The 24,506-nt window shown below is 34.5% G+C and overlaps 1 protein-coding gene across 6 annotated transcripts in view; it reads right to left on the minus strand.

The window, feature by feature from the left end:
- CEP83 (centrosomal protein 83) overlaps positions 1-24,506 on the minus strand; it is a 132,321-nt gene that overhangs the window by 29,737 nt on the left and 78,078 nt on the right. For 5 of the 6 annotated variants that reach the window (XR_005370552.1, XR_005370551.1, XR_005370554.1 and 2 more), the window contains 6 exons: positions 23,029-23,160; positions 16,333-16,447; positions 14,563-14,707; positions 14,300-14,449; positions 3,024-3,099; positions 307-464 (listed from right to left, as the gene is read on the minus strand). Coding sequence is in view for 1 of the 6 variants with exons in the window: in XM_038558658.1 (XP_038414586.1) it covers positions 307-464; positions 3,024-3,099; positions 14,300-14,449; positions 14,563-14,707; positions 16,333-16,447; positions 23,029-23,160 (776 nt within the window). In the remaining 5 variants the exon portion in view is untranslated. The remainder of the gene's footprint in view (positions 1-306; positions 465-3,023; positions 3,100-14,299; positions 14,450-14,562; positions 14,708-16,332; positions 16,448-23,028; positions 23,161-24,506) is intronic. The other variant, XR_005370553.1, reaches the window with a different exon arrangement.

Here is a 24,506-nt window from a genome sequence, read left to right on the forward strand (position 1 = left end):
CCCTCTGCCTGTGTCTCTGCTTCTCTGTGTGTGTGTGTGTGTCTCATGAATAGATAAATAAAATCTTTAAAAAAAATTTTTTTTTAAGTCTTCTGTCCTAAATGCCTTAAAAAAAAAATTTTCAAGAGTTCATAAAGCTCATTCTCTAGAAAGTACATTACCTAATAACCATTGTACACTCTCAAAGGGTATTTTAACCAGGTCCTAAAACATATTCAACATTGGAATCGTCACTAAAAGGACTACATATAATATAGCAGAAAGAAGAAATAGTTTGTACATAAAAAAAGAGCAAACTCTCTCTACCTTTCAACTTCTAGTTGTGCTTTTTCAGCTTGGCTTCTGAAATTTCGGCATTCTTGTTTTAACCTCTCCACCATTTCCTTCAGTATTTGGTTCGAATTCAGCAACTCATTCTCTGACTGTGCAAGTGAAGTCACTTGGATCTGCAAACTACTGATTTGCTTAAAAAAAAAAAGAAAGAAGAGAAACATGAAGGCCACGTATGTAATAGTGTATGAGAGAGGCAGAGGACAGTAAACACCTTCCTTTACAAATGCCCGGCCCAAATGAAGTGTCCTTGAGGACGCTCTGAAATTAAATAATAAATAGCAATAGCATCAGGATCCAGTAGTATAGGATCATTTCTTAATGTGACAAGAGACAATCAAGATTCCTTAGTCTGCCACTAAGTCCTCTCGCCTCTTATTCCCCAAATAAGCAGGTACTAGGAGAGGAGAAAGGGGTTAAAAGAAGGAAAGAAAGTAGAGGAAAAAGGAGAATCCAACCATTAGAGAGATTCTCCATTGGACTTCCTCTAGCCTCCTAGGAAAAAACAGGTTTTAAAAGCACATCAGCTGGGAGAGCTGCTACAGAAATCTGTTCTTCCACTCCCATGTGCCCTATGATCAGCAACCCTTCCATGAGTTCTTTCTAAATCTTTGGGAGTCATAAATACAGAAAGGATTGTTCAGACATTGTTTTTAAGTGGTTTCTAAGCATTCCACCACACATCCAGTGTTGAGCCGAAGGAAGGTATTCTAAGAAACTTGATTAATGGCAAGGATTCCTTGCCCTCTAAAGGCATTTATCAAACCATAAATGTCACTCAGGTTTTTCTTTCCATCTTAATGTACTTTTATGTGGGAGCACTTTTTCTCATGAAAAGTAGCTAATTATCTAGTTACAAATTAACAGGCTTTTAAGTTACATCCAAATGATTTTCATTTGGAACACAGTTATACCTATTTCCTCCATAAGCTATTTTACCAATTAATTAACAAATACTCGGTTTTTTTCCACCTTCTCCTACCTCTTAAGCCTTTCTCTGAGAGAAGTTGGAAGCAGAGAATCAAGAGACTCAGGATCAAAAGAACCCATTATGAGACTCAAGAGCTGAAAGAAACCAGATCCTTTACACAGTAAGTTAAATAAATGCAAAATAATCACAGCACTTCCTGGTGGTAGCAAAGCCAAGGAAGATAGGACTGTATATGTTCAAAGAGCAATTGTCAGAATAAAGTACAATGATATGTCTCAGATTTATACTTTAGAACAAATTTCCCCATGAAAAACTATTCATCTTTATTTTTAACTGGAGTTGTAAATATTAAATCTGTATTACAGCTGACTGAACAAGCAACTTTCAAAGAGCATAATACCGCTTGTTATCTAATAAATGACAGAAAGCCCAATACCAATGGTACTAAATAACTTCTCTCAGGGACGCCTGGGTGGCTCAGTGGTTGAGCATCTGCCTTCAGCTCAGGTCATGATCCCAAGGGTCCTGGGGAGACTGCTTCTCCCTCTGCCTATGTCTCTGCCTCTGTCTCTCTCTTTGCGTTTCTCCTGAATAAATAAATAAAATCTTAAAAAAAATAATTTCTTTCAAGAGTATCAGGCATTATGTCCTCCTAGTCAAGACTTAGAAACCACAACTGCTTATGCAGAGCAATGCCAGCTAGCTTGCAAGCATAAATCCTAAAAATGGAATCTTCACTACTTCATAACTTTAAAAAGAAAATAGAATCCAGGAAAGAACACTCTTCCATGTTTTGCCCATATACATTTTTCTTAAACCCAAATAACTTTAATTAAAATATAAATTTCCTTCCTTAAATATAGCTTTTAGATTTCACATTTAACAGGGATATGATAAGATGCAGCTCATGGAATAAGAAATAAAAAGTTATAAGTCAATCCCACAGGAAACTTAAAACCTAGATTTTATTTCTAATCAATTTTTAAAATCAGAATATTAAAATATTGTTCTTTACAATTTTAAAAATTCATTTTGGGACAGAGCATATAAAAACATTAAGAAAAAACAGTGGTTAAGAAAAGCAGCTTACTAACTAGAGCTTTAGGAGGTTTAAACATATTTTATCTTTATCAACTTCATCAATACATTATCAGTTGTAATGATTATATTTTCAGAATACCAGTACATGAAATAGATTCAACACACACACATAAGCAACTTAAGTGTCCATCCACAGATTGATAAAAAACATGTCATACACACACACACACACACACACACACACACACACACACACATACTGGAATATTACTAGCTATAAAAAATAATAAAACCTTGCCATTTGCAATAACATAGATGTACCTATGGGGTATAATGCTAAGTGAAATAAGTCACACAAATACCATATGATTTCGCTCATATGTGGAATTTAAGAAACAAAACAAAACAAAGAAAAAAAGACCAAAAAAATCAGACCCTTCAACACAAAGAACAAACTGGTGGTTGCCAGAGGGCAGATGGGTGAAACAGATAAAGAGGATTAAGAGTACAGTTACTGTGATGGAAAAAAAAATGAATATATACTTACCATGATGAACACTGAATAATGTATAGAATTGCTGAAAGATCATATTGTATACTTCAAACTAATACAACACTGTATGCTAATTATGCTTCAATTAAAAAAAACCACATACATTCAAAATACAGATTTAAAGAAGCACTTAAAGAAATAAAAGCAAAATGTTTGCTAAAATCATACCTGTTTCAGGTCAGAATTTTCATTCTTTTCTTTCTCTGCATTTTCAATATTCACCATTTGTTGTTGAAGTTTTAACCTAAATATCACACCAACAAAAAACATTATGAAGAAACCATAATTCATATATTTCAATGAATTAGACAATCATTTTAGAGTACCCATATTGACACCAGGCATTGTGCTTGCTAAGTGGCAGATAAAATGATAAAGATTTTGACTTCAGGCAGCTAAGTGTGCTCACAAATAACCAAGATGTAACAAATTTCTGCTTTGCTATGGAAAAATCTACAAACTACTGGCAAAGGGAAGATGAGAAACCAAGTATGTCTAAGAAGACAAGAGACTGCTTACATGGAGATATAAATTTGACGAATAGAATTTTGATAAACATAGAGAACCTGAACAGATGGCCTTTGGTAGAAGAGTGCACAATGTGTTGTTAAGGCATTAGAAAGTCGTCTAGTGTGGGAGAAGCCATCTTTATCACCATATAATATTTCACAGCTTTCAGACATAGTTATCTCACTTGTTTCCTACCAGATTATGGAGCTTTTCAATGTATCTTTAATGTCTACTTGGACATCTATAGTAAAATAGGTATTTAATTAAGGCTGGTCTTTTCTTTTTAAATCTTATTTATTTGAGAGAGAACAGCAAGAGAGAGCGCGCACATGCACAAAGGGAGGAGAAGCAGACTCCACGCTGAGCATGCAGCCCAACACAGGGCTCGAGCCCAGAAGCCTTAGATCATGACCTGAGCCAAAGGCAGATGCTTAACTGACTGAGTCACTCAGTCGCCCCAAGGCTGGCCATTTTTTACTGTAGTAATTTCTCACAATAATTCTATGAAAGTAAGCAAAGTCATTTCAATTTTACTGATAAAGAGATTAAGACTCAGGCCCAAATCATATTAGCTACCAACCAGCCAAATGAAGACAGGACTCAGGTCTTCTAATCCAAGTAAGTGTTCCTCTCCCACTTCAACATGCAGCAATTTTACAGATTTTAAGTTTAAAATTTTTAAGAAAATTATCTAGTATAAGACATCATAGTGTATTCTATAAAACATATGATGAGGTTTCATCCCTGAGATATTTACACAATGGGTGTCCTTTTCAAAAGGAATGATTTTTTTTTTCTAAAGATTTACTTATTTATTCATAGAGACACACAGAGAGAGAGAGAGAGAGAGGGACGGAGGGAGAGAGAAAGAGAGAGAGAGAGAGAGGCAGAGACACAGGCAGAGGGAGAAGAGAAGCAGGCTCCATGCAGGGAGCCCGATGCAAGACTTGATCCCGGGTCTCCGGGATCACGCCCTGGACTGAAGGCGGCGCTAAACCGCTGAGCCACCTGGGCTGCCCGGGAATGATATATTTTTTAAGCAGAACCTTAAAATGTAGAGCACCTCTGGTAACCAAATGACTAATCACATGAAAAAGACTTAAAGCTAACAGGATATACCAATATGTGATAGGATATGCTCTTGACCACTCCCTTTTTAAAATCCTTCAAACACTTATCTGAAATACAAGTCATTTAGCATTTATTATTATAGTTTGGCACTATCAGCATGTCTTATTAACCCAATTAGAACTGCTTATTGGGAAGACAATGCTTTAGGGCTACTAATAAGTGTTCAATAAATATTTGTAGATGAACTGAATGAACCAACCTAAATCCTGGGTTAGACATTTAAATCTGAAAATCTGGGCAATATGACATGGATGAAACCATTAAGACCCAATGCTTCCGGAGATATTTACCTATGAATGCCAGAAACAATAGATCTGAAGGAAAAGGGTCAGTTTTGCTCTTACTTCGCTCCTTTAACAGTATAGTCATACTGTTATAATTCCAGCTACATTAATACTCTCTCAAACTTCCTGTGCATTTCACCCTTAAATGTTTATAGATGTTATTAACTTGGTGCTTTTAGATTATGGAGTTAATAAAGGATTCTGTCTACAAAATCATGACAATAGAAACAGAGGAGAAAACACTGTGGGTCCCAGCTTAGGTCCAGAGCTAGAAAGTTAGGCCCCAGGTAAATCTTAGCTCTGGCCAGGACTTTGGATATACCTGGTAAGTCAGTAAGAGACAAGATCTTGTTAAGAAAACAATGTGGCCTCAATTCTTTCTAAATAAATGATGTAGGTAAGAAAGGAAACAATTCCCTACAAACACTGAAGCAAAAGAAACCAGTGATAAAGTGTTTGATTTTCATTAAAATATGAAAGGAGTAAGAACACAATTATGGTAGACTATAAAAGATGACATACAAAGTTTTCTTCAGTTCACAAAGCAATGTAGGGTCAGAATCTACAACTAATATGAGTTTTTTAAAAAGAAAATTAGTCCATGATATGAGATCATTACAGTTAGGATTGTAAGAGATATGGAATTTAACATAAATAAAAATTAATAGAGCTGAGACACCTGGGTGGCTCAGTGGTTGAGCGTCTGCCTTTGGCTCAGGTCATAATCCCGGAGTCCTGGGATTGTACCCTACATCAGGCTCCCCGCAGGAAGCCTGCTTCTCCCTCTACCTATGTCTCTACCTGTCTCTGTGTCTCTCATGAATAAATAAATAAAATCTAAAAAAAAAAATTTATAGAGCTGATTAGGATTTAGGAATAAATTCAATGGTCTTAATATCAGTAACAAAAGAGTTTAGAACAAATTATTTCAAAAGGCAATGCTACACTTAGGAATAAAGTATCTTTTGATGAGAAGGTTTTGAATATTTAAGGTAAGTCACAACAAATCAAAACAAAGCAAGTCTTAAAGTAGAACTAAAAAGTACAGAAGAAAGTGCAATTAACTTTCATTAGGATATCAGTAAAGGCAGGGGCGTCTGGGTAGCTCAATTGGTTAAGCCTCCGACTCTCGATTTCAGCTCAAGTCATGATCTCAGGGTTATGAGACTGAGCCCCATGTAGGGCTCCATGCCATGTATGGAGCCTTCTTAAGATTCTGTCCCTCTCCCCCACTTCTCTCTCTCTCTCTCTCTCTGTCTCTCTCTCTCCCTCTCTCTCTCTATAAAAAGGGGGAGTATTAGTAAAGGCTACCTAAGAGAAATGCAATTTGAGCTAGACCTTGAAGGTAAAGTAAGAGTCTGAGGTAAAGAAATTAGACACAGATAAAGAAATAGATAATGAAGCAAGACTCTAGAGGAAACAAAAGGGATGGGATTCAGAACTCCTGAGAAGTAAAGGGAGAATAAATATCTTCATTAAAATAGAAAAGGAGGAGAGAATGGATGAGGATATAGAAATTATATCCAGGAGCTTTTGCTCAGATACAATTGAGAGCATGTCAAATAATGGACAAATAGATTCCAAGCTGAATGGGAAGCAAGGGAGCCAGGCTAACAGACTAGAAGAAGAAAAAAAGCATAAGAACTAGTATCAATACCAATTTGAGTATCAAGTTTCAGTGTCTTCAGTGAAACTGAAGTGGATAAGAGAAAAAAAAAATATGTCTTTGAAGTGATCAATTCTAAGGGATGACAAAGTCCAAGATATGGCTAAGTGTAGGGGCTGCTAAAGTAGAATGAAGATAAATAATACCGAACGAGGATAAACTGTAAGGCTAAGGTGTCAGATGGGTCAACAATATGAATGGTGTAGTCACAAAGAACAATGACAAAGGATAGAAAATAAAAACAAATTGAGCCAGAAGTTAAGGTCTTCAGCGACTGTCAGGGAACATGTTGTAGGTTAGTCATTGACAGAGAAGGAATTAGGAATAAGATGGATACAATGAATATCAAAAGCAAAACCATTTTAACCCAAGTTAGTCAAATGACTGTACAGAAGCAAAAGTGGGGTTCACAAACAGATTTCCTTCTTGGTCCCTAGTTGCATTGCAGGAGAGAGAAAGGAACAATAATTCCAATTAAAAGGGTTGCCAGAACAGTCAGGGTTCAGTGAGGGTGTATTTTTCAAAAATGTAGAGATGGGAAAAAAAATTATCAATAACAGAATAGAGACTTCGGAGACTACAGCAAAAACTGCTGAAAAGACAGGTTTAATGGGTTAGCGGTGAGGAGAAATCAAGAGGTGAAGGATGAATAAGCTGCCAAGTGAGAAACTATGAGATCAAGTACTTTATATTTTTAAATGGTAGACCAGAGGTCCAAGATACAACATAGAATGGAGCTATAGAAAAGTTTAAACAGAAACCACAGGAGAAACAGTGAGATGGAGTCATTCCAAGTTCTCTTCAAAGTATAGGCAGCTAATTATGATTATTGCCTAGGTTTTCTGTGGCACGCAGCTCATGTGTGTCATTTCAACATTCAACAAATATTTACTATCTACAAATGCTAAGCCTAGTCCCAAGTGTTACACATATACCGGAGAATAACAAAAACAGAATTCCTACCCTTAAAGAATTTACAGTCCAATGGCACTATTTTATTTTTTTTTAATGATTTGGACATGTTCTATAATTTGTACCACTGAATATGATAGCCACTAGCTAGCTACATATGGTGATCATACATTTCATAGAGTGCCACTGAAGAACTAGATTTTTACTTTTTAAAAATTTTAATTAAAGTTTGATTTAAACAGCTCTATGTGACTAGTAATAAAGTATCAGACACCCACATTCTTACTCTTGCCATTATAAGCAAAAAGAGACTTTGCTGGGTAAGTATGAAACTCACTAAATCTACAGGAAACTAGAGAGCCACAATTAGGCTAAAATGACCAGAATCACCAGCAAGGACATAACACAAGAACCATCTGGTCCTTCAAATGTTGCCACAAATTCTATTATTTCCTTTGCAGCTCAAAATCTGGAACAGAACTTGTCCAACTGGCCAAGGAGAAGTCCCCTCCTCCCCACTAAGATGATATACAACAGATAATTCATCTAAAGATGAAATATAGGGGGCACCTGGGTGGCTCAGTGGTTGAGCGTCTGCCTTTGGCTCAGGTAGTGATCCCAGGGTCCTGGAATCAAATTCCACATTGGGCTTCCTGTAGGGAGCCTACTTCTCCCTCTGCCTGTGTCTTTGCCTCTCTCTCTCTCTCTCATGAATAAATAAATAATATCTTAAAAATATATAAAGATGAAATATAAATAGAAAGGAGGTAATTAAAAAAAAAGGAGGTAATTAAACAGATAAATTTTTTTCAATGTTTTTGAAAAAATTAGAAAGCCATAGATGGAAAATAGAACTCTGACTTTTAAGCAATGCAAAAAATACGGGATTCCCTATAGGATTACTTCAAATGATCAAATTCCCTTTCCTTGAGCTAGTAATTGCTATTTCCCCAACATGTCTCCTCTCACTTCTGATAACAAACTGTACTTCCTCCATTCCCACCACTCTGAAATAGGCATAAAACCTAGGCTAAGTCAGAATACCCTATCCCCCTGGCCATAGTAATGGACCTAGAGATGGGCATACACCAGGCCCAACATCTTTTCTAGATTTTTCTGATTTACATCAAGTAAGACTCCTATCTTCTTTGATCTCAAAAATAAAGTCTTGCCTTCAAAGAAAATGCAGTAAGAAAGAAACAGACCTAAGACGTAGAAGAGAGGAGAGAGATGAAAGGAAGGTAGGTTTCTAGATCCAGGTGTCTATGAGACCAGTAGAGTATAGTCCCTATCCTTTCCACAATTTACGTCTGTCAAGACTCTTTTCTTCACTTGAGTTAGTTGGAGGTGCATTACTGTCATAACCAAAAGTTGACTAAACACTTTCTTATTTAAAATTATTTTTAAGGGACACATAGGTGGCTCAATGGTGGATCGTCTGCCTTTGGCTCAGGGTGTGACCCCGGTCCCAGGATCGAGTCCCACATCGGGCTTCCTGTGAGAAGCCTGCTTCTCCCTGCCTGTGTCTCTGCCTCTCTCTCTGTGTGTCTCTCATGAATAAATAAATAAATAAAAATCTTTAAAAATAAATAAATACAATTCTTTTACAAATATTTTAAGATTTTAAATAATTTTTCCATGTTTTTAATTTGCAGGAAACGGAGTTTTATAAACTCATTGTGGGGTGGGGCAGCCTTCTGAAATACAGAATACTATTGAAATAATAATTTTGTTATTTAGTCTAGTGAAGAAGTAACCACTTTAATAGGACATGAAACTGGTATGTAATTAATAATTTAAACCATCTGCCAAAGCAGTGATTAATCCTACTTATCACAGATATTTGTGTGTAAATAAATGAATACTTCTGGTTTATATGATTTAGACTTTTCGGTTCCTTAAGCAAGACCTTTTTCTCTATAAGTAGTCTCTTGCTGACCTATTAGAAATTTTAAATAAGACAAGCTGCAATTATGATTAGTTTATTAAGTGACCAAAATAGACCTGGTTTATGTAGTTAGATTTATAAATCAGAAAATCGGAACTGCCATGTTTGAAAAACAATTGTAGACCACTGAAAAAATATATATAAATTTTGTAAATTACTTGTTCTGCTATATTTTATGTTGGTTACTACATCCATATTTTAAAATGAGTTGGGGTCAATTATACATTATAAATGATCTAGAGAAAGTGAAGAGATTAAAAAAATTATCAAAGTGACTAATGGAACAGAAAATGATTTCCGTTAAAGAAACGCCAAAGAAATGGATGCTGTTTTATATAGCAAAAAAACTCCCTAAGGGCCACATTCATTATTGTCTCAAGTAACAACAGTTTGCTTAACATCTATCACTATGTAAAGAGAAGCCAAACCAAACCAGGAGAAACAGGGTTAATTCTCACAGAAAAGATCCTAACTGGCTAAACTGTGGGACCATAATGGGATAAAACATTAGAGTGGTTTTTTTGAGGAGAGTGTCTCTCTCCTATCTAGAAACTGTCAAGGAGAAATAAAACAAACAAAAACTTTATGCATCTAGAACAGTTAAAAAAATGTACTCACCTAAAAGCAAAAAGGAAGACAAAACTGGATCTCAAAATCCATTACAGATTTATGATTCTAGAATTGTAGCAGTCAACATTTAAATTAATTGTTCATAAAAACTGACATGAGTAAACAATACCTATCTCTCTGCCGAGGTAATTTTTTCCTGAGTAATGAGATTAATATAATAAAACTGTATGTTAACTATACTAGAATTTAAAATTTAATTAAAAAACAAACCTTGTCCCAAAACATATACCTTAATTAACATGATTTTTAAAACCTCTCAACCTTAATCTATGGAATTATGAAGTCATTTAAGATTTTAGAAATTTAAAAAGCAGACACAGGGACTTCCAGGTAGCTGAAGATAAAAGCAGATGTCTAATTCTGTGCTATCCGTATGTCCTGCAAAATAATACGGAAAAGCAAAGAGAACAAATAAAGCCACACAAAACCACCTTCTTTCCATAAGTAGAAGACAAAATGCCCACACAGTGGGTATGGACTTACTCCATATAAATGAACTTAACTCATAGATTAAAATAAAAATATCTCTAAAGGGTTCCACAGCAAGACACGACTATTTGCTACACATACAAGACACATTTTAAAACACAGAATGATTCAGAAAGACTAAAAATAAGGGGATGAATAAACGCACACCAGAAAACAGGAGTAATGATATCAATGCAGAATCCAAGCAAATGCCATTAAATGACAAAAAAAAAAGCCCTTTTAAGTGCTAAAACCACAATTCACAATTAAGAAGTAACCATTATAATTATCTATATGCCAAATAATACAACCATCTTTGTGAAGAAAACCACAAGAAATGCAAGGACTAACAGAAACAACATCATCATCATCATCATCATCATGACTTACTCTTTTTATTGAATACTTTCTTTTCTAATCCTTATGTAGCAGTAACAAAAACCAATGATGTAATTAATACAGGTACAAAGCGAAGTGTAAAATTTAAGACTCACTTTAGAGCTTCTGCATGTTCATTACTGACACAGAAGAGTGTCTTCCTTAATTTTTTACCCTGGTATCTTACTTGCTTAACCCTACTCCTGTCCTAAATTATTAATTAGATACCAGTCTCTTATCCTCATTAAAGTGGTTTCTTCCTCAATAGACTAAATAACAAAATTATTTTCTAATAGTATTCTGTGTTTCAGGAGGCTGCCCCACCCTTACAATGAGCTTATAAAATTCATAGTTACCTATAAATTAAAAACATGGAAAATTATTTAGAATTTTAAATATTTTAAAAGGATTTTAAATATTTTAAAAGGATTTAAAAATTTTTTTTAAAATTCTTGTTGGTCACAAAAAGATATTAGTGCATTCCATAAAGTAGAAATAATAGAAACAATACTCTCTGATTACAATGCAATAAAACTAGAAACTGGGGATCCCTGAGTGGCTCAGCGGTTGAGCACCTGCCTTCAGCCCAGGGCATGATCCTAGAGTCCCTGGATCGAGTCCCACATCGGGCTCCCTGCATGGAGCCTGCTTCTCCCTCTGCCTGTGTCTCTGCCTCTCTCTATCTGTGTCTCTCATGAATAAATAAAATCTTTTAAAAATAATAAAAAAATAAAACTAGAAATTAACAAAATAAAAACAAAGCTCTCCTACCTGGAAACTGAAAAACCTGTTATGGACTGAGCTGTGTCTCCCCATAATTCACATGTTAGTCTCAACCACAGTCCTTTAGAATGTGACTGTATTTGGAGACAGGACTTTAAAGAGGTAACTAAGGTTAAATGAGGCTATCTGGGTAGGTCCTAATTGGTATAACTGGCATTCTCATAAGAGGGAAAGGGGAAAGGTAGTAGAGACACACCCACACAGAGGAAAGACTGTATGAAGGCAGAGCAAGGAAGTAACCATCTTTAAGCCAACAAAAGAGGCCCTGGGAGAAACTAAATCTACCAACATCTTGAGATCTCAAACTTCTAGCAACTAGGACTATTAGAAAATAAATTTCTACTGTTTAAACTATCCTGACTGTAGTACTTTATTATGACAGCCCTAGCAAACACAATTAATTTCAGCTTAATTAAAACACTACAGAATATACTTTATATACTTAGAGATAAATCTCATACTAGAAACTTGACCAATAAAAATGGAAGAATGAACACTTGTTCAGTTAAATTCCCAACTCAAAATATAACAAAAAAAATGAACAAAGTAAACTAAAAGCATAAGGCATACAACATGATCTTAGAAAAACTCTAAAAATCTACAAAGCAGCTAGTAGAAAATGACTTTAGTAAGGTCACAGGTTTCAAGGTCATTACATAAAAGTCCACTAACTATATTTCCATATGCCAGCAATGAATTAGAAAGCAAAATTTTTTTTAAAAACCACTCCCATTTATAATCACATAAAAATGCTAGAAATAAAACATAACACAAGATAAGCATGATATATTCAATGAAAACTACAAAACTCTGGTAACAGAAATTAAAGATGACCTAATTAGGGATCCCTGGGTGGCACAGCGGCTTGGCGCCTGCCTTTGGCCCAGGGCGCGATCCTGGAGACCCAGGATCGAATCCCACATCAGGCTCCCGGTGCATGGAGCCTGCTTCTCCCTCTGCCTGTGTCTCTGCCTCTCTCTCTCTCTCTCTCTCTGTGACTATCATAAATAAATAAAAATAAATAAATAAATAAATAAAAAAATAAAGATGACCTAATTAAATGAAAAGATACACCATATTCATGGAATGGATAGGCTCAATATTGAGATGACAACTCTCCTCAAATAGAGCTACAGATTCATAGCAATCCCAATCAAAATCCTAACAAGTCTTTTTGAAAAAGGTGACAGGCTGATTTTAAAATTTATGTGGAAAGGCAAAGTACCCAGAAGAACCAAAACAATCTTTACAAGAAAGAACAAGGTAGACAGGACTTGCACTACCTGCATCAAACTTCCTATAAAGCCACAGTGGTCAAGACAGTGTGATATTCATGTCAAGATGGACAAAAAGATCACTGCAATAAGAGGGAGTCCAGAAACAGATACACTTAAATGGTTAACTGATTTTCAAAACAAAGGTACCAAAATAACTTAGTGGGAGGAAAAGACGGTCTTCAACAAATAATACTGGAACAACTGGATACCTAATTGGAAATAAAAAACAAATGTCTACTATCCTCTCACACTACATGAATTGGATCATAAAACCTAAGTGTAAGAAATAAAATATTAATCTTTTAGAAGGAAACAAAAGAGAAATCTTTGTGACATAAGATTAGGCGAAGTTTAAACAGAACACTCAAGAGGGGTGCCTGGAGGGCTCAATCAGTAGAACATGCAACTCTTGACCTAAGGGAGGTAATTTCAAGTCCCATGTGGGGCATAAAGATCACTTAAATAAGTTTTTGAAAAAAAAAAAAAAAAAAAACAGAACACATAAAAAACACATACTAGAAAAGAAAAAAATGATAAAATGGACTTCATCAAAATAAATTTTACTTTCAATAGACACAATTAAAATAAAGCAATCCACAGACTGGGAGAATCTATCTGTTAAACACGTATCTGACAAAGGGCTTATATACAAAATAAAGATCTGTTACAACTCAGTATGAAGATAACTTCCCAGTTTTAAATATGGACAAAATATTTGGAAAAATACTTCCAAAAACCACATTATAAGATACTAAACATCATTAGCCATTGGGGAAAATCAAATTAATACCATAATGATATATTACTACACATCTACTGAAGTTCAAAAACCTGACAATAACAAGTGTCAGTCAAGATGTGTGAAACAAATGGAACTGTCATAGGGGAACTCTCATACATTGCTACAAGGAATGAAAAACAGCATAACCACTTTGTAAAGCAGTATTGCTACAGATGTTACAAAGCAGTAATGCTGTAGGTCACCACTCAGCAATGTCAAGGGGACAAATAACATACCTCCTAATACAATGCACTGAGGACACATGACTGACTTTGGTGTTATTTTTGCTAAAATATATATAACCTGAATTTAATCATCAAGAATTTAAGACAAACTCAAATTGAGGGATAATCTACAAAATAACTGGTCAGCACTCTTCAAGTGAAGACAACATGTGATTGTGGATTGGATCTTGGGCCAGAAAAAGGATATCAGTAGGACAACTGGTAAAATTTGAATAAAGTCTATAGGTTTGATAACAGTATTTATTTCCTGATTATATTAATGTTAATACCTTAGCTTTGATTATTGTAATATGGTTAATGTAAGATGTCAATCTTTAGAGATCTTGGTGATGATCATATGGGAATTCTCTGTATAACTTTTACAATGTTTTGTTAGCTCTGAAATTATTTCAAAATGAAGTTTAAAATATATATACATATACATATATAACCTAATACTCTGAAGTTCCCTTCTGGCCGACTCTTCTGCCATCTGTGAAGCCCGCAATTTCTCTTCACACTGTTCCTTTTCAGATTGCCTCCAGACATCACGTTCCACTTTCATTTTCTCTAAATCCGCTAATCTGTTCTCAAGTTCTATCCTAAAACAACAGATGATAATTATGTTATAAGAACTACAATGAGGATGATAAGACAGCAAAATGTTTTCATTTGCAAGGAGATTGAACACAAAATAAGGTAATTAAGTACTTACTTTTCATCTTGTAATACCACAAGTTTTTTATAACCTTCTTCCTTGGCAGCTTGTACCTTACGTATTAATTCACGATCTTTTTCTACTAGGAGAGCTTTGTGGTGTTCAACAGCTGACTTGAGAATTTCATTGTCTGACTGTAATCCTAGTTTTTTTTTTCAAGGAAAAAGATATGCTGTATTCAATGTTATTAAGCTGAAAATTCATAACAGCAAGCATCCATAAACTGGTAAGACAACTAAGAGTGTAGAAAGTCTGGATATATATTCTCAAAGATCTTTATGTTATTGATAAACCTTTTAAGAATGAAACAGACTAAAACTCAAAGTTAACTATTCTGTTATTTTATTTAACATGCATATTCAAATGCTTTAATAAAAGACTATATACATTTACTCACTTGACTCTTGAGAGCTGAGGATATCAACCTAAGTGATATCCAAAGAGATATACTTCACTTCTAAAAGGGTTCTGTAACCCTAGCCCCATAGACAGCATCATCATAAAGCTAGCTGGAAGGAAAGTGAATAAAATCACAGAATCCTTCAAACCCTATCATTCTAGCAGAACTGTCAGATTTCTGATAGAAATATAAATTGGAAACTTTCAAGTTTATCCAATGAATTCATAAATTTTCTTTATAGTGATATGGCAAGTATTTTACAGATGAAATAAAATAAATTCATATCTAACATAAAACTTAAAAAAAAAACAATGCAGAGCAAGATCACAAACTCTTTAAGTCCCTTGAAAAGTTATTCCCTAACTATAGAAATTCACGAAATCAACATCAAGTAGAAATTAATGATGAAAACACTAATTTATCATAAGCTCTGACAGAAACTACAGAGGCCAGTTCAACTAGAGATCAGCTTGAGGACAGTTACAGGCCAAAGGTAGCTTATTTAAAGACCTTTTAAGAAAAGTCAGAAATAAAAGAATTCTGAGGAATCTTAATGAGAAGGACATTCTAAGACTAAACTGGAGCTTAAAAATAAACTAGGTTTGGGGCGCCTGGGTGGCTCAGTCAGTGAAACATCTACTTTCAGCTTAGGTCATGAGCCCTGCATCAGGCTCCCTGCTCAGTGGGAAGTTTGCTTCTTCCTCTCCCTCTCCCTCAACTGCTCCCACTGCTTGTGCTGTCAAATAAATAAATAAAATCTTAAAAAAATAAAATAAAATAAACTAGGCTCAGTAACTAACCTAGTGTCTACATAAAAAACAAAAATTGGGCCTGGGACTCACCTATCTTCCTTACATTCTTTAGACTTAAAATGGTCTGGGACTAATAATCACATGATAAACAGATTCAAAACTATAAACCTGGGCAGCCCAGATGGCTCAGCGGTTTAGCGCCACCTTCAGCCCAGGGCCTGATCCTGGAGACCTGGGATTGAGTCCCAGGTCAGGCTCCCTGCGCATGGAGCCTGCTTCTCCCTCTGCCTGTGTCTCAGCCTTTCTCTCTCTCTGTGTGTGTCTCTCATGAATAAATAAATTAAAAATCTTTAAAAACAAAACTATAAACCCAGAAATATGGAATCCCATTTGTAAAATTTCATTTATGTATTAATAATAACTGACAAACATAAGGTTGGTTTTTCTAAAAGCTACCTCAGAAAATGAACATTCAACATAAATAAAAAATAATCCATATATGCTCTAAGATTAAAACTCAGGTTGAAAATCTGGAAATAAAAATTCAATTTGATATATTTTAATAATTTTTATATGTAAAAATAATAGTAAAAAGCATGGGAAATCATATATTACCATCCAGTTCACTTTGAATCTTATTTCTTTCTCTTTCTAGCTCACTCTTAGCTCTTGCTGCCTCCAGTTTGATGTCTGTTATTTCTAGTTTGTTTGAATGTTTAAGTTCTTTCACCTGTTGATAATTAGAAATTGAAATTACTATAGGTCATTTTCTTGCAACTAACTGCTTACCCCAAAACATCAGTAGAAATGAGAAAACATTTTGGTAGCAGAGTACACAGTGTAAGTACCTTCCATGAGGGAAGGTGCTTCAGTGCCTGGAACAGTATTTGGTACCAAGAAAACAACCTTTTCCTCACAGAATTATTTCTTTACAAATATCTGGCTAGGGTCCTCTGGCTTAATCTTGCCTTAAAAGGCTTAACTGCAAGTACCTAAAATCCAATAGTCAATGACTGACTCATCTTCAGAGAAAAAAAAACCTGAAACCTCCCTTTAAAAAAAGTGCTGGTGACAAGAAGCCATTCTAGGTATAAGGAACAGCACACAAAATGTTAGAATGGTATAATGTCACACACAGTATGCTTGGAAAACAATGAGCAATGTGTTAGTGCAAAGGAAGGCATGAAAGCTGTGGAGTGGCAAGGAATAAACTTTATATGCCGTACAAAAGGACTGTGTATCCTATTAGCTACTGAAGGTGACAGAATCAACTGTGTTTCAGAAAATTAACTCTAATTGCAAATTAAGATTAAGAAACTGAAGGTAAAGACACCAATTAAGAGGCAGAGGATTGACAAAGCAGGCAAGAAGGAAGAATCAATTAAATTTGGTGTGTGTGTGTGTGTGTGGTGGTAGTGGGAAGAATGAGTACAAAACATAAATCTAATTTAAACTTTTACTGCCCAAACCTGATTCTTTTAAACTGCTGGGTGACTGGCAATAACTGTCAATATTTCCCATATAATTAACCAATCACATACCAAATTTTAGTTTTCTCTGAGACATCCCTTTTGAAAGTGGAATGATTCTAGTTCATAAGTAGTATTCATTCATTCAATAAATATTTATTGAGCCCCTGTTATATGCCCTAGCACTGTTTTAAGAGATGGGGGTCACAGAAGCAAAAAAGAAAGCTTTCCCTCTCCAGTCATCCACACCATTCTCTAATATTTTCTATATCCTTTCCCTTTGGGAAGATGCTTCTAAAGCTAGTCCTATACTTAATCCCATAATGATTTAACCAATGCAGACATAAAAATTAGATGAATCTGTACTGACATACTAATGCATAAAACTATGAAATCAGAGTAGAAAACCACAAACATATACAAGTCAAATATGTAAAATGTAAGATGGTAGGAACAAGAGGGTAAAGGATAATATACTTGAGTGGAATAGAAATCTATAAAACTGAAGATGGGAGAAACAAATGAGAAAGAGCTCCTATAGCCAAAGAGGGGAAGGACAAGAAACAGAAGTGTCTTACCAAAAGAGGTTCCATCTACAAAAGGTCTTAAAAACATTGTATGGAATGGTTTGGTCAAAATCCTCACTTAAAAAAAAAAAAAAAAAAAAAAACAGAAAAGCAAGCACCATGCTGCCTTTGTACTACCAACTACACTTAAGATGTGTGCTTTGCTTCCAAAAAACTAGATTTTTAAATGACATTACATAAAGTGAATACCTTGTGCTGACATCAGGCTTGCAGTTTTAAACATTTCTAAAGTTCTTTTCTATGAAAGCAAGTCTCACAGAACAACGTTTAAGTACATGAAAGCAACTAAGAAATTCTATTTTCACAATTTAAACTTCCTATGAATTGGGTTTACTACATTATAATTTCATGGACAGAATTTAAATTATAAATGTTTTTAAAATTTTGAAGAAATACAACTACAATGAAAATCCAATTTCTATAACAAGTGAAATCATAAGCTATTATATAACCTGCTGTAAAAGGTTAAGAATGACATAGTAGTTAATTAACAAACCACACCGTAGCTTCTTTAAATAGGAGGTGGAAATTTGCAGCCATCTTATTTTGGAAAAACTGGATTCATTTCAGTTCAATAAGAACTATGAAATATATACAAACCTATTTCTTAACTCATTTCACCCTGAGAAAAATATTTTTCAACTAAACTATAATTATTGAAACTGAAAGAACAGTAGACAGGAAGTCAAACAAGTAAATTCTGTCTTCAGGCCTACTTTTATTATAAAACCAGTGGTATATCCTCAAGCAAAGTATTTGTCCTCACTGCATTCGAATTTACTCATCTATGGACCTATAAGAGTTGCAGTTCCTTTAGCACCACACTTCTATCATCCTAAAATAATGAATGCACTTACACTAATAGTAATTGTTAACTTCATAAAATGTTGGTAAAGGAATTATTTATTAAAAATGAAAACTTACATGAATATTTATTACTTAGCTAGAACAAACAGTAGGCATCTGAACCAAATCCCAACTAGTCACAATAAACTTTTCTGACTGTAGATCCCTGGTTCTTCACCTTCTTTGTGATCAGGTCTCAAAAGTCCTAGAAAACTAGAGATCTTTTCCTAAACAAAATGTATAATGTTAAAATGTTAAAATAATTTCAAGAGATTCAGAGTCTTTTGAAGCTCCCCTGGGCCGAGGTACTCTGTTTTACTTTTGTTTTTATCACAATGCATTTTCCATTCTGGCCTTCATGTTGCCAGTTTGCTTTATGCTTTTGACATAACAGAAACCAAGTATTTAGAAAGTACTACTTACTACTAACTTTAAGAATAATAAAAAATGGCAATAGTAGGCATTTTACAAGAGTTCAGAAGCTGCTAAATTACACATATACATATAGATGTGCAAGAAAACAATATAACTAAGCAAGAAAGAGTGGAAAAGACTTATTACTCAAGAAGCTCTTGACACAAATTCCCAAGAAGAGTTCTCAAATTCTGATCTTTTTCAAAGGTCCGAGATGGTATGACCTCATTAATGTAGCTAATAAGGATAACCTTGTGGGATTATTTCCTTAAAACTGCATATTTGTATTGGAATTTTAAAGATCAAACACCTCCTGAGGTAACTAGAATTTATCTCATTGAATGTGAAATATCTTTAAGGTCACCATTTTCAAGCTATCTTTGGTAATAGTTTTTAATCCAAGACACTTAGAGTCACAATGACATAATTCTGTTAAAAAACCTGAGGAGCATTTACAAATTTGAATAACTTAGACAAATACACCCCAGGTGCTCCTTTGCATTGCAAACAACCATTTGCTAGAGTTGTAAAATATTGTGCTCGCTTCGGCAGCACATATAGAGAGTTGTAAAATATTGATGAAAATTTCGAGTTGCAAAGAAAACTGTGACAATCACGTTTGAAAAATCACTTTAAAGTTTATCTTTCCAATGAAATATTTTTACATGCATGATTCAAAAAAAAACTTGGTTTGTCTAAAGCTGAAGGGTAGTTTTTAATATGCCATTTATATGCAAAAAATCCAAGTGTGTCTTTAAAATAGTACAACTCTTAGCAATATCAGAATTGGAAGAAAGGCATGAGAGAAATTCCCAAATTTACTTCTTTGTATACTCTATTTCTTTGCATACTCTATCATTGTAGGACCTCAACATACATCTCTTAATATTGAATGTACAAATAATCTACTTAAGCTAATTAGGAAGCAACTAAATTATTAATTTATTTTACAGTAGTACTTACATAATCTTAGGAGGCTAGATGAGTTCCTAGAGATGAGCTAGAACATTGTTCATTTCATCTATGAGGAAACTTGCCTAAAGTTCTTTGATACAGTGAGGAATAGAACTAGTCAATAGGCTCAAAGTTCTGTTATGTTATATCATTTTCTCATTTAAGGATATCACTAGTGTAAAACTGTCATTATTTTAATCATAGGCTACTATTTACTGTATTCAATACCATTTTTAATCTTAGAAAAATCATGTAAGAGATAGGCAATGTTCTCACTTAAAAGTTAAACAAATCAGGGATGCCTGAGTGGCTCAGTGGTTGAACATCTGCCTTCTGCTCAGGACATGATCCCAGGGTCCTGGAATCAAGTTCCGAATCTCTGCCTATGTCTCTGCCTCTGTGTCTCTCATAAATAAATAAATAAAATCTTAAGAAAAAAAAGTTAAGCAAATCAGAAGTTACACAGGTAATGAGTGAGATAAAAATGAGTCAGGATCAAAAAACAGATTTATCTAATTCAAAGCCTATGGACTTTTCCATTGTATTTCATTACCTCCTCCAAAGTAACAGTTTTTAACTTCTAAATACATCTTAGTCTCAACCTGTAAGCTAAACTAGAAGACATCTGAATTAAAGTATTTCAACAATTAAAAATCTTCTTGCCTCATTTTCACTTATTCTTTCTAGTGTCAGCCATTAAATGATATGCTGGCTACAAAACCACTTTGTCAACTGTAAGGTATAAAAATTCAGACAAAAATTTTAAATGCCATTAGAAACAGAATCTGCAAACATAAAAGAGTATGTGTTTGGCATGGAAAAGGCTGGGTAGACTATCTCCCAAGGGTGGCATCTACTGCATATAGTATTATGGTTTATGACCTTTCAGACGACACAGAAATCATCACTCTCAAGGCTGGACTCACATTAATAAAGTTTACAAAGATTGGTCTATAAAATCAGAACTGTAAGAAAAATGGTGAAAAAAATATTTTAATGGAAAAAAGAACACTCTATATCTGAAAAACAAGGGTGCATTCTCTCCCTGTAGACAAAATTACATGGGAAGTCAAATAACAGAAAGTTGTCTGGTGCTCATACAATCAGAACAAATGGAATAAAATGAATTAATAGTTTCATGCCTACCATTTAAAACAGACTGGTGTATTCCTTCCACAATAAGAATGATCTCTTCAATGGGACCAAAATACTTACATTCTACTGAGTAAAACTCTATTTTCTCTCTGTCATAATCACTGCCTAAGTTTTCTCAAGCAACTCCGTGACCAAGGAATTTATGATAAACACATTACTCCTCTAGATAAGTTCATTTCTACTAGGCTACAGTAAGTTCCTTCTGGTCTGGGAGCCATTTTGTTTTTTAAGGTAATTTTACATAGCTCTGTTTTGATGGAAAATAACTGATTTCATGATTCAGAAACCAAACTTATTTCCAAGATGCCTCCAAGTAATATCATTAATAGTAGTTAATATTTGGGTGATTATCTACTAGACTTTATGCATAATATTGCATATAATTTTGCCATATTCTATAAGGTAGATATTAGTTTTACATTATAAAGAAAAACACTACTTGCTCAAGGTCACACAGCTAGTAAGGAAAAGAAACAGAATTTGAATCTAGTCTGTCTGACTCCACAGCTGATACTATTATTCACCACGGTTTTCTACAAAACACTTATATCATTGCTATCCTATTTCTGGTTACAAGATTCCTCATCTATACATATACAGCATATGAGGGGGAAAACTGTAAGTTCCTGAGAAAACTTAGTATATAGAAGATGTACAAACAAAATTTTAATTTTAAAAAATTAAAATTATTTTTAATTTTTATGATATTAAAAACATCATAGGAGCACTTGCATAGCTTAGTTGGTCAAGTGGACAGCTCAGATCATGAACTTGGGGTCCTGGGACTGAGCCCCACATGGTGCTGTGTACTCATCAGGGAGTCTGCCTGAGATTCTGCCTGCACATCCCCTTAACTCTCTCTTTCTCTCTCTCGTGCTCTTTCAGTGTCTAAAACAAACAAATCTTTTTAAAAAAATAAAATTAAAGTAACGTAAATGCAGACCATGCTGCTATTATTAGTTTACTCATTTAACAAATATTTATTAAGTGCCTGTTGTGTGTCAATACTGTTCCAGGGGATGAAGTGTGAGGAGTAATAAAAGCAATGTCCTTCTTCATAAAGCTTACAGTTGGTTGAAGGAAAAGAGGGTAGGAGAGAAAAGGAGACAAAAAAAATAGGACAAATATAAGTATATCAAATGGTGTTAAAAGCTATGGAGAAGGGGTACCTGGGTGGCTTAGTGGTTGAGCATCTGTCTTTGGCTCAGGGTATGATTCTGGGGTCCTGGGATCGAGTCCCGCATCAAGTTCTCTGCAAGGAGTCTGCTTCTCCCTCTGCCTATATCTCTGCCTCTCTCTCTGTGTGTCTCTCATGAATAAATAAGTAAAATCTTAAAAAAAAAAAAAAAAAAAGAGCTATGGAGAAAAACAAAGCAGATAAAGAAGACAGAGAGTGAGGCAGGAAGAAGATGGTATTTTACAAAGTGAAGACAAGAAGGCCTGTCTAATAATGTGACATCTGAAAGAGGGGAGAAAGCAAACTACATGAATGTGAAGGAAGACCATGTCAGGCAGGCAAGTGCCAAGGCCCCAGGACAGGAGTAAGTAAGAGTGAGAAGAAGGCCAGTAAGGCCGAAGCCAAGAGAACAGGAGGGAAAAAACTGGACTGTGATGGCTCTGGAAAGACTGCAGAGGACAAATCACACAGAGCTCTAAATAGGTAGTTAGGGGCCCACTGTAAAAGAGTCTAGAGAAACCATGGCTCAGATAAGAGTAATCACAGTAAACGTGGTAAACACTGGTCAGATTCTATACGTATTTGGAAGGCAGAATGACAGAATAAAAGAAGATTTCAATATAGAGAAGTAAACAATTCAAATAAAAAATTTGTTATTCTGCCATATCAAGCATTCTAAAGGATGAAGTAGAAACATGAGATGACTTACGTTACTGGTCAACGTATTTATTTCCCGTTCAGCTTTATGCAATTTACTGATTAGAACAGTATTTTGTTCACTGCTTGATTGTAGCTCTTTTTCCAAGCGTTCAGCCTGTAGTTTAGCTGACTGTTTTTCAGCCTTTATTAAAAAATATTTTAAATGTACTCATGATTTTTATATAAAAATAAATTAAGCACTATTTAAAATATATGTATAATCATACTATCCCCAGTTATTCAAAACCTGACCAATATTAACATGTATCAAAGCAACAAGAGTTTTCTCAAAATAATTGGCAGAATTTAAATGAAAGATATTCACTCCAGAAAATATGCAACAAAAGTCTCTGGACAAATGACATTTATCAACAGCCACCAACAAAATAAAACACACACACTCCTCTCATGAAAGAGAGTATCTAATGCACTCACTTGATATCTATTTACTCTTATTGTTGGCACAATTCAAACAAACATTTCTGGGGGTTTCAATACAGAATGTAGAAATATAAAAGTACATTACAAAGTAGAAGAAATGGTTCATTTGTAGTAGTGAGAACTAAAAATCTGAAAATCAAGGGCGATTAAAAAAATAAAAATGAGATTTAAAAATTCAAAATCCTCAACTAATCTGGAGCCTTTAGAAGGATGAACAAAGAGCTCAAGAGCTCTTAAACCCATCATATCATATAAAGATTCTTAAGTCTGTAACTTGTCAAGAAAACTTCTGGTTGGTAACATAGTTTCATTTCTAACTTCCATTAGAAAGTGAAAACTAAAGGCTCTTCAAAAAAACTTCTCCTCAAAACAGGTAAAATTAAAATGACATTTAAAGAATAAGCTTCACAGTTTTGTAAGATCTCATTTCCTATATTTCTTAAATATTCCTTAAATAGTATATTCAACAAATAATTCAGGAAAAAGCTATTTTCCTCACATATAAAATGATACTCTTTGGGCACAACAATAGCCAAAAAAAAAAAAACCTCAAAGAAAGAAATGTTGCTGCTTATTTCATCTGACAAATGATAAAATTAACTATAGGCTCTTTTGAAGATGTCACAAATGAACCTCCCATCTTTCATAATCACTCAAGTCATCCTGAACATCATCTCTGAATGACCTCAATGAAAAGCACTGCATCGAGATCATACACTGTATTCAGTTGCAATCATCCCACTTATTCTGTCACTATAAATACATTAAAGATGGAAGAGTAGCCACGTAACACTACCATTCTGAAGTGCCTCATGTCTAAGGTCCAATGATACAACTTTAGTTCAGGAAACCGGTAAATACTGTCAGAAACTTCATCCAAAAATAAAAAGGTGATTTCTACTCTTCAAATCATACCAATATGCTCTCTGTACCCAGTTTGTTGGCTTAAAAAAAAAAAATCACTATCTTGCTAGGCGCCCACTAATTTCCCTACAACTCTAATCATCTCACAACTATTCTAAAACACACACACAGACACACACACTC

Source organism: Canis lupus, chromosome 15 (assembly GCF_011100685.1).
Source record: "Canis lupus familiaris isolate Mischka breed German Shepherd chromosome 15, alternate assembly UU_Cfam_GSD_1.0, whole genome shotgun sequence".
Lineage (NCBI taxonomy): Eukaryota > Metazoa > Chordata > Mammalia > Carnivora > Canidae > Canis > Canis lupus.